Source organism: Hemibagrus wyckioides, linkage group LG06 (assembly GCF_019097595.1).
Source record: "Hemibagrus wyckioides isolate EC202008001 linkage group LG06, SWU_Hwy_1.0, whole genome shotgun sequence".
NCBI lineage: Eukaryota > Metazoa > Chordata > Actinopteri > Siluriformes > Bagridae > Hemibagrus > Hemibagrus wyckioides.
In genome coordinates this window covers 7,167,152-7,178,803 of record NC_080715.1, presented here as the reverse complement: position 1 = coordinate 7,178,803, position 11,652 = coordinate 7,167,152, and the positions used below count along the sequence as shown (strand labels likewise).

Here is an 11,652-nt window from a genome sequence, read left to right as displayed (position 1 = left end):
ATCTCCATACTATTATCTGATATGTTCTGTGCAGAAATGGACCCTTTTGGTTGAGCAACTTCTCCAGCAAGCATCTGAGCTTCTTCCCTTCAGTGAAAAGCTTGACTCCATCTCAGAGAAAAGGCAGAATCTTCTCAAGACAAAGGATCAGTTATGGGACCTGATGATGTGTCGACTGGGACAGCTGCATGAGAGCAACAGCTTCTTCAGCAGCGCTAATAAAGTACGTGAGCCAGGCAGTAAAATTCAGCCGTAATTACAGCTAATGGCTCTGATGACTCCCCTATTTAAGCTTGCGGTGCAGTATTCTCCAATCATCACAGACAGTAAATTAAAGAGACTGTAAGTCTCATGGTGAATAAAAATATGCCCATGTTATGCTTCCTTAATTAATGAACTGAATATATCCAATTAATAATAAATTCATTGATTTAGTAATATATTACATTTTCAGTTTAGAAATGAATTCCCTTCATTTAAGTACATTTGTTGCTTAATGTTGATAATTAGCCCTTTTAATTATATTGATTCCAGCAAGATGTGAGTATGCTAATGTTGTAAACATACCAAAACAGCAAGTTAATTAGCTATGTAATTCACAATATTACAAAATCTATTCGAATTTTTACCACATGTACTCTTTGAATTTTTTCTCCCCATTGTATTGTTCTTTCCCTTTATTGTTTTCTTTTAAAAAAACCCTTTCCTTTGTATTCATTCCTGTTTTGCTGCCAAAAGGTGTACAAAAAGTGTTAGATTAATTTCCACCCATTTTCTTTTGTTTCTTCTTAATTTCCCATTCTCAGAGTAGAAACTTTAATAAAAAAACAAGCAAACAAAACTTATATTCATAAGGCCCTAATATGATGGCTAAGCTATAAAGTAGGTGGAATACCATGTTATGTAACTTTTATTAAGCTAAGGGTTGAGGTTATTTATTTAGGGAACCAGATCACAGAATGAGTGAATCAACCAGTTTAAAAGAGCATAATTTTGTGAAGTGGAATGAAAAATTGTGGAAACAGGATTTTAAATATTCATAAGCCCTAGGAAATGTATAATAACTAAGCTGCACTTGGTAGTGCATGGCAGTGGATACTGCAATTAAGTCATTTAATGTGTGGAGTCCTGCATGATTTGGTCATTTCCTTGCTCCAACTGATTCATATCACAGATCACGTGACAAGGTTTCATAAAAAAATCCAGAATTTCCTACACTGAAGGATTTGATCTGAGTTCTATAGTGTGCTAGATGACAAATTTGGGGTAAAAGAGTCAGACGTCATAAGGAGATTTTCATCGTTTTCCCCTTTATTTTACTATAAGCAAAAATATCAGATGTAACTATCAAAAGAAATCACCACTCTTAAGAACGTCAGTAGTTTTTTTTTTCTTCTGCTAAATGTTTTTAAAAGTCTTTTTGATACAGCATACTATCACACTGCTTTATTCTTGGTTTTTTTTGCCAGACACTACAATAATTTTCAAGTACTAAGCATGTCCCATATTTTCTCTCTTTTTTTGTGGTTTCCAGGCTTTTGAAATCCTGGGAAACATTGAGAGCACCATAAAGGCTTTGCGGACTCAAACTGTGCAGTTGACCGAGCTGGCTAAGAAGCACGAAGAGCTGCATCGCAGTATTAAAGAAGCGGCTGCTGAACCTCTTCAACGAGGACAGCTCATACTTCAGAAGCTTAGTCCACAGAGGTGAGACATTTAAGAGCTGATCCTTCAACAGTTTAAAGCACTTACAAAGCACATACCATAGAAAAACACTTTTATAGAAGAATACTATGGTGTCGGCTTTGAACTGCTATTGAACCGGCCAGTTTTGTACTCCATTATTACACATTTGATGGCTTCGGCAGGAAGGTTTTAGTGTTAACTCTATAATGAATTCAGAAATTATGCTGATTTATAAGCTGCTCAAAAGCCCTTGGTTACATAACCCCACTTGATTATACACAGCTGTAGAAAAGGACATTATTTATAATCACACTTTCCGGTGTCACCCAGGTTCCGTCCACCTGTAAAACCTTTAATAATCAGTATAAATGAGCTACTTTTCATTATCTTGTATTAGACAGAAACTGTCTAGATGTCATAATTATTTATTTATTTATTTATTTTTACACAAATCCAGGTACTGCTATACTGAGCTTGGATTTTTTTTTTATTTATTTATTTATTTATTTTGGCAGTGCCCAAGTCGGAGGTGTACAGAAGATGCTGGGATACGTCAGGGAGCGGGTGGATGGACTGAGCAAGCAGTGTCAAGCCTATAAGGAGCTTACTGGGAAGAAACAGCAGTTGCTGACCTCCTTCGACACTCTGGAGGAAAAGGTATAGAGTAAAAAGATTTCACTCATAACAGCAAAGCTTTTCTAAATCAAATACTCAATACCCAGTGCTGTTTATAACATTCCCCTTACAACTCCAGTGGTGCACAGGTACACATCACCGGTCATACTGTATGACTACCAGTGAAAGGTGAGGTGTGTGAAGATGACCATCTCTAAAAGCATAACACAACTGAGACGATTTTCTTAAACAAATTCTACTGGAAGATTACATTTAAGTGAGGAATCAGCAAGCCAGAAATGTGTGTATTCATGTTCATTACAAAAAGCACCTCATGATTTGGACCGCTATGTGACATTTTTTGGACCGCTATGTGACATGTTTTCTGGGCATTCTTTTTGAGCCAAGTGACACTGGTAGCCCTTCAGTTTGTTGTAAAACCAGGCTTAATCAAGTAACATTTTATCCTATGTGCTTTCCTATTACACTGCTAGTGTGGATTCCTTCACAACTGGTAGAATTCAGACTACAACTCATATAAAAATGGGTGAATTGATGACCATAATTTGTTATGGATGAATGTACTCCATGTGTTGATACTGCTGTGCTATAATGACCTGGCCTTTTAATTTAGATGTGTAATATAATATATGTATTGTTAATATATTTTTATGTTTGGAAAATGAAAAAGCAATCTAGAATAACAGAATAAAGCAACCAGGAAAACTAAAAAGGAAGTTTTCATTTGAAATTGGAGCAAGCTTTCTGATGGATTGAGGGATGCTGGAAGGAATTGATCGTTGCCAATGGCTGTGCAGCAAACTGCAATTTGTTGCCAGTAATTTTACCCCCTGCAAATTATTTCTGCTTCCTAAATGAAAACAATTTATTTCACTCTGCTTTTCTAAGCTAGAACTCAAAAACATGATGATTGCCAAAATGTTTTGTTCCATTCCAGATGGTAATTCATATGGCTGCCTGTAAAATTGACCAAGCCAGTTCCTGCCAATGACTGTTTTTTTCTGAATATTAGGAAACAAGTTGATTGTAGAAGAGCTGCACATTTGATCACACTGGCTGTTTTTCTCTTCAGATCTCCAGCTGGATTAAGAGCAGTAATGGTGTCTTATCTAGCTGTATGGAGCCTGGTTCCTCACTCTCTGAGGCTGAGGAGGTGCTCAGCAAACACCTGGAGCAATCCAAACATACACAGGTTTGCACACATATAAATATTTATCTCGAAAAACCATGCTTTGGAAGTCTATTGCAAGTAAAGATTTAGTTGCTTCCTAATGGTTACGTGGTTTTATATAATAAAAAATATGTATATATTATAAAAGACCTACAGACCAAACTAAACATATCAATGACTAGCAAACAGCCTGGGACAAGCACAGACCGATTGGATTAGTGGGCCAAGAGTATAAAAGGATGGCTTGATGTATGCCAAGATTTAAAAGCAGAAATGGAAAGAGCACATTTCATTTCAAGTGGCAACTGGTTCCACTGGCTTGGAATAATGACTGTTTAGTTTAAGGCACACCACTGGACATGTAAAATAACTTTTTTGGCAGATCTAAGAAGCTCAATGCAAACGGATAAGGTCTGTGATTTAAGATGGGGGGAATTAAGAGCCTCAAAAACAATCAGCAGGATCTTAAACTACATTGTAAAATGGACAGGGAGCCACTGAATAATGTAATCATGCTTTTTACTATAGTCAACAGTCTTTCTGCTGCATTGTGGACCATCTGCAAGTGTGTTAGTAAAGATTGGGGCAATACCTGGACCCGTATATCTTTCTGCAGTTGGAACATGAGAGATTTGACATATGGTTTGGAGTGACAGTGTGTATGCTGACATCTTTCTATCCATTGGTCTCTACATTTCTAGCGTCCCATTGACAACTGCTTTTGACCAATAGGTTTTCTGTAGACGCTCTGGAGTTCTTTGTAGGTCTCTTGGCAATGGTAAAGATCATTGGTTAACATGACCTACCTAATAGTTTTGCCTCTAAGCTACATTTGCCTCAATACTTACTAATGATTCATTGATTTGTGGTATCATGTTATTCAAAGTGAATTAGAATTTAAACAGAATACAACTCAAGAGTTAATAATTTTACTCTAGGTTTAACCAGTAGCACTTTGATAGTCTGTATGCCAGATCCTTAACCACTAAGCAATCTCTTCAATTGCTGTTCCCAAGGTCTATCAAAATCTAGCATATGCCGGTGCTGCAATCTTAGTTATTGTTATTAAGTATGAGGTGGTATTCTGCAAGGTTGCAGACTGGTGGACTGTCTTAAGAGGGGTGTGTATCAGTGGTGATTAGTTGGACTATGATTTCTTGGAAAGGAGTCTTAATGCTGCAGGGTTTAATAGTTAAACATCCATGGACCCAACATATATCCCTGCTTCATCATTACTTTCACTGAGAACAGAGTATCTGCAGACCATCTACTGTGTCTGATCCCAGGGGATTTTAAGTTCCAGCTAAATTTGGGTTGAACACCAAATTCACAAGTAATGGACTGTATGATTTGCAGAACAACAGTGTTTAAAAACTTTAGTGAGGTCGATTGAGAGATTCTTGTTTGTTTCCAGCATTTCTCCTGAATTTCAACAAAAATCATGTATATTATTCTTCAATCTTTCTTAAAGGTGTAGTCTGTCTCTCTTGTGATATAATCTACCAGACAGCATGACTCATGCCATTACTTCACAAAACAGCATCTGTTACAGCCTGCATGTTGATAAACACAACACTAGCTTACTGTCCCATATATACACACCACATAAACACATATACAATGGAAAAGCAACTTGTGCCTGATTCTTTAGATGAAGTTACTTTCTTGCTTGTAGTACTGTAATGTATGTAAAGCAATACTTGTTAGTTTAACTCATAAATAGTTATAGATATTCCAGGTAGCTACTTATGACTGTGTATGTCATCCTTTTAAAGGCCGGCAAGAGTGTGAAACACAACCAGGAATCAACACTAGAGGGATAGACTAAATGCATAAAATGAGTAATAAGTAAAGGATCCAGTCAAAAAACATAGACAAGATATAAAGGAAATTTTCAGAAAAGAGGCAAGACGTCGCAATAAGCTGATGGGAAAATGATGAGTACAAGACAAAGTAATGAGTAACAAGTGGCCTAGTATTTTGGTGATATTCCCTCTGCCCCTCTGTTGGTATGGGGTGGAATTGTTAGGAAGTTTGTCACAGTGTTGAGTCCTTTAAAGTAAAACCCTTACTAAATTGTCAACAAGAAGCTGAGATTTGTTATTTTCCTACAGAGTGTTGTGGCAGAGTCAGACGCCATTGAGGGAATGATTGAGGAACTAAAGAAGCTGGAGTCCTCAGAGGCAGTGGAGCTCTTCAACCGGGCTTCTGTTCTGAGAGAGCAGCTGAACACACTGCAGAGGAACATCTCCACACGCCTAGAGAGCCTCAGGAGCTACATTAGCTTTTTATCTACTGCCAAGGAGGTGCTTATTTGTAAATTTGCCACATTTGTTGAATCCATTTCTAAGAATTCACTGTATGTATAAGCAACAGTAACATCATGATGATGTTTATGAAAGAAATGTTATAGTTTTATTATATCGTTTCACTAACTCCAATAAAACAATGTCCTGGGGTTCAATTAAATGACATAAAATGGTATTTGCAGTTTTATTTCCTGATATGACAGTCATTTATTCATTTATTTTTGTTTGTTATTTTGTTGTGGTGTTAATATCCTCTCCCAGGTTGGAGATCAGATTAAGATGTTGTCGGATTTCTATAAGAAAAGACCAGAGGCTGAGGAGGAAAATGAGGAAATTGGCACTGTCATGAAGGAGGACATGGATGCGAGATGGCAGTTGTTCTTACAAAAGTTCCTCTCCATGCAGGACCAGGGCAACAACTTTATCAACATGTCTACTATGGTCAGTTACACTGAATACTTTTAGATACCATTAATTTGGATTAGCCAATACACACTATTGCCAAAGCCACAAATAATGCAGCTGAGATGAAGAAGCACAGAACAAATAAACATGTATGCAACAAGGAGGTTTAGTCAATTGGTCTGCCGGCTCTATTGCTGTTGTTGCTGTTAAAAGCCTAAGTTGTCATTTACTCCATTGCTTGCCCCCAGTTACAGGCAAGCGAGACGCTGAGTCTGAATATCAAAGCAGCAGTTCATGTTGTGGAAAAGACTACAGACAGTCTTAGCAGAAAGAAAGCTGAGCTCACTGACCTGTGGACATCATGGCAGCTCCATTACAGTCAACTGAAGTCTTTGAAGAAGCAGTGGAAAAATTTCAAAGATCAAGTTAAAAAAGTAAAACACTAGACTTGTTTGACACAAACTATGATGAAATGTGGAAATGCACATTAATAATAGGAGGTGTGGTTTGCTGTTTACAGGTTGTGAATGAACTGAAGTCTTTGGAGGGAGTTCTTGCTCCAGCATCCAAACAACACCTGGGAAGTGATCTTCAGAGTGTGTCCAAGCTGCAAGAGAGATTCAACTCCACCAAGCCACAGTTTCTGGTATGTGCAGGGATTTGAAATTTACACAAAATTTGAAATTTACTTTACACACCTCATGAAGTGATTCGATTCAGGTCGCAACAAAACCATTCCGTGACCCTTAATGCAACAGATTAGAAAATACAAGCACTACAAAAAACAACAGCAAAGCAAAAACCAAATTTACATCAACTTTGACACAAATCAGAAATCAGATCCTTAATCAACATCACATACTCATTGCTGATTGACTTTAGCCTGTGTTAGTCTGAGAGATGGCAAACCAGAGAAATAGACGTGGAGGATATTTACAGCAGGAGGAAATATGAGCCTAAATGAATCTACTGATCCTTGTATTCATGCTTATTTTTATCGAGAGCATTCGTGTGATGTTATTTTAGGTACACTGTCAACATAGCACAGCATTAAAATGAATATTCGCAAGTTTAAAAGATGCCTAAAGAAAGCCGGGTTGTTCAGATAACAGCATCTTACTGTAATAGAATAAGAAACTTTGCATCTGAACTTAAGTCTTGAGACTGAAAAAGCGCAGTTCTCTTTATTTCTGAAGGAATTTGGTTCAAAAAACAGTGTCAGTAATTTAGCCTAATGCTTGAATATCAGTACTTTTCTATCATAAATGTATGGAGGCCTGTGAAACCCCTTCACATAGTGAACTTTCATTCTTTTCTACTATATATAGCTCTAAAAACTACAAATGTTCCTAAGTTTAAGAAGTTAAAATATCTTGAATATGGGCACCTTTCTTTAGATTAGAATACCTAAGGTATTTCTAGATATATTTACTTATTTTAAAGATTTATCCTAGAAAGAAGCAAGCATACCTTAAAATTTTTAAACATGTCTTAATATCAGACTTAGTAGCCTTTTATTTTATTCTTTTATATAAGAATCTTATAATGAGCAATTAGATAACATTTCCTCTGTTGTTTACTTTTTTCTCTCTTGTACAGTATGTATCTCAGTTACAAGGAAATTTCTATCAATTTCAAATCTGATTATCCTCAAAAATTTCATTCTGACTGAGGCACAGGAGGATCACAGACATTTTGACGATTGTTGTCAGATTAGAAACCGATTTGATCAGGCTTATGTCCATTTCCATATGACATGTAACCCCAAGCACTTAATCAAGTGTGACGTTCAGTGTGTGAAATCATATTAAAATCACACTTGGCTAGTGAGGATTTAGACATTTACAGACAGATCTCTGCAAAAAGATAGCCAAGGGCAAGATTAAAAAGTAAATAAACGCATTTCCGCATCACTTTATATGAAAATATTATGATCTCCTAAAGCTTTATAAATGCCAATTCAGACACAGTGACATCTGATGGGTTTTGCATGTAAATATGGACTGCTAAAATATCTAGGTTTAAGATATATTTACTTGTCAAAAGTAAATATATAGATAGATTAGATTACATTGTAATATTTTATTCTGTAAGACTCAATGCATTTCCTCATTCATTTTTTTTATCTGAAATATTTTTACTTTTTTATCACTACAGATTCAATGCAGAAGGAATTATATTCCCATTTATGTTCTCTCCATTTATGCAAGATAGATTATTTAGTCTTGCTTAACTTTCATCCTAGCAACTGAACGCAGAAGTGGAATTCCTTGTAAAGACGTCGGAGTTGCTGTCACTGAAAGGAATCCCTGTGAAAGAGAAAAATGAGTGGGTCAGCGAGCTGCTCCTGGTGCACCAGCGTGTGAGGGATAAAATCCGTGAATACGAGACTGTTCTCAGCATGGCCGTCAAATTCCATCAAGTTTATCAAGAGGTAATGTCACGGTTCATCGATCTCCCACAGTTTTCCATTAGTGTCAGCTAACAGCGGCACTAAACAGAAATACTTGAGTATTAAAAAAAGGCAGAAAAAATTATTATTACAGTGTCTTTCAGAGTCTCAGACAGGTTTATTGATTTCAGGAAAAACATATGGAGAGAGAAAAAATACTCCATTGTGTCCGACATCACTGAGAGCTGATAAATCAATCCTAAACGGTGTATTTACTTTTTAAAGTCTGCTTCCATTCAATACTAACTGCAAATACTTTTTATGAAGCCATTCTAAGAAGATTTTAAGCCATTCTCAAAATCTAGGTTGAGTCCAAAGTTTCCTGACTACTAACTGCTTCAATTGTGCCTAAAAGTTTAGCGAGATCACTACTTTTATTCTCCCAGCCAAGCTTGTTTTCTAATCAAATATTTATTTAGTGTTTATACTCAAACTATTTAAGCTGTGAAATTAATATCGACGTTACATATCTATTCTTTATTTGTCTATTGCTCTTGCAGTCAAGCTTATCAGTCATCTGAAGAGTTCTGATATGTGCATAGATCTGAAATAATCGAATGTATAGCGAAATTGCTTAACTTGTTGTATTATTCAGTCTTAAATATTTTATTAATATGTGAAATGTGCTGAATAAAGAGTATTAAGAAAATAACGAGAATAAACTTTTAATAAGCTGAGAAAGAACTTCTCCTGTGTTGAATCAGTACAAGTAAGAGTTTTGGGGTGATCAGAATAATAGGAACATATTTTTCTAATCCTCAGTTGGACAGTCTGTTAAAGGCCGAGCCGTTGAAGGGGTCTAGCGATCCGACTCAGGCCAGGATCCACCTCAGCCAGCATCAGGAGCGACAGAACCATGTCCGGCACCTTTACAAACTGGCCATGTCGCTGACAGCTGATATTACCAGCACTGTCCAGCAACCGGTGAGATGTGGACATGAACTTGTTTGAGGACAGAATTTAATTTGATTCATTTTATCAGTAATCAGTAGTCCAAGTGCTTTAGTTTGGCTTTTAGTCTATATCATGAGCTGATATCATGAGCGCAGTGATTTTCACAACACTTCCAGCCAAAGGAGTCCTATAGGCTGTCACTTTGATTGTTACAAAAACACACAGTACAGTCCATATTCAGTTACTCCAGTGACTTACTCATGTCTCATACTCCACCTCTATCACTACACTGAGATGCTAAGGTTGTTTGTCAGTCATTCATGCTTCATGCTAATTTTTTTTTTTCATAAAATATATTTTTGAATGTCATTAAACTCCAGAAAAATGCTGCTTTTGCTAAGAGCAAGGAGGCTAGTATGAGTCATTCTTTATAATCAATCCTAATAAGCTTTCCTTAATTCATTCATTGTCTCCCGCTTATCCGTAGCCGGGTCGCGGGGGCAGCAGTCTAAGCAGGGATGCCCAGACTTCCTTCTCCCTAGCCACTTCCTCCAGCTCTTCCGGGGGAATTCCAAGGCGTTCCCAGGTCAGCCGAGAGACATAGTCCCTCCAGCGTGTCCTGGGTCTTCCCCGGGGTCTCTTCCCGGTTGGGCATGCCCAGAACACCTTCCCCTGGGAGACGTCCAGGAAGCATCCGAAACAGATGCCCAAGCTACCTCAACTGGCCCCTTTCGATGTAGAGGAACAGCGGCTCTACTCCGAGCTCCTCCCGGGTGACAGAGCTCCTTACCCTATCTCTAAGAGAACGCCCCGCCACCTTACAAAGAAAACTCATTTCGGCCGCCTGTATCCGGGATCTTGTCCTTTCGGTCATGACCCAGAGCTCATGACCATAAGTAAGAGTAGGAACGTAGATTGACTGGTAAATTGAGAGCTTCGCCTTTCGGCTCAGCTCCTTCTTCACCACAACAGACCAGTACATAGACCACATTGCTGCTGCTGCTGCACCAATCCGTCTGTCAATCTCACGCTCCATCCTTCCCTCACTTGTAAACAAAACCCCGAGATACTTAAACTCCTCCACTTGAGGAAGGAACACCCCTCCAACCTGGAGGGGACAAACCACCTTTTTCCGGTCGAGAACCTTAATTGCCACTGAATTTTTTTTTTAGGGTTTTATAATTAAGCACTTTATACTGTAATACTGTACACTGCACCTTTATGATTGAATAGGCTTGATATTCTAAAAATCCATCAATACATTTAAAATCTTTTGCAAAACCAAATCTTTCTGTTTAGCACATGTTTTGATTAATGTCTAAATGAATGTTTCTGGGTATTTTATTTTGTCTCTCTAGCTTCAGCAAACGTTGGTGTCTTCAGTTCAGGAGAAGATGGAACGCCTGCGTCAGGGCAGTGTGATCTGGGCCACTCAGGCCAGTCGGTGTGAGGAGAACCTGATGAGCAACATGCACTACTGCGTATTTAAAGAGGAGATCAGTGAGGTGAGGAAATCTCCATCTATACAAATCTGTTATTTCTTAAGCTGCTTGAATAAAGCTCACTTTCCGTATCAGCAAGTCAACTCTGGAGTAACAATCAGCAACCATTTGCTATAACTGGATCAATTAGTCACTGCTTTGAACCCCGAGACTGACTTCCTTGATTTCTAGATGCCATTCATGCATAACACTTAATGTACAGGCTAGTCACTGATACTCCAGACTTCCTTTTGGACATGCTAATCAAAATAGGTCAAAGTTAGAAATCTGTGGATCTACTGTAGGGCAAAAAACATCTTAGCAGGTGATAAAGTCTTGAATATATTAAAATGTGTCTAGTATTTCATATTTATAAGATAACAATAAACCCAGTAGAGGATTCTTAGACTTTTTATTACTCATTTTTTAACCGGCTCTGTGATGTTATTTTTGCAGCGTGTCATTAAATGCATCCTTATGCACTTAAGAATTATCTCAGGTCATTCTAATTTAGCTTTTCTCCTCCCTCCTTTCACTGGTCATACAGTATTTCATTCTTATCCAGTCTGACCACTGCTTTCTGTCCAAAATGTCAGTTTACACTTTGCTGTTTATAAT

The 11,652-nt window shown here is 37.6% G+C and overlaps 1 protein-coding gene across 2 annotated transcripts in view; it reads left to right on the top strand.

The window, feature by feature from the left end:
* Positions 1 to 11,652, top strand: part of ccdc141 (coiled-coil domain containing 141) — a 49,527-nt gene that overhangs the window by 17,183 nt on the left and 20,692 nt on the right. For both annotated transcript variants that reach the window (XM_058393190.1, XM_058393189.1), the window contains exons 7-17: positions 35 to 223; positions 1,535 to 1,707; positions 2,202 to 2,343; positions 3,395 to 3,514; positions 5,608 to 5,799; positions 6,064 to 6,243; positions 6,456 to 6,641; positions 6,728 to 6,853; positions 8,453 to 8,641; positions 9,422 to 9,583; positions 10,912 to 11,058. In XM_058393190.1, coding sequence (XP_058249173.1) covers positions 35 to 223; positions 1,535 to 1,707; positions 2,202 to 2,343; positions 3,395 to 3,514; positions 5,608 to 5,799; positions 6,064 to 6,243; positions 6,456 to 6,641; positions 6,728 to 6,853; positions 8,453 to 8,641; positions 9,422 to 9,583; positions 10,912 to 11,058 — 1,806 coding nt within the window. The remainder of the gene's footprint in view (positions 1 to 34; positions 224 to 1,534; positions 1,708 to 2,201; positions 2,344 to 3,394; positions 3,515 to 5,607; positions 5,800 to 6,063; positions 6,244 to 6,455; positions 6,642 to 6,727; positions 6,854 to 8,452; positions 8,642 to 9,421; positions 9,584 to 10,911; positions 11,059 to 11,652) is intronic.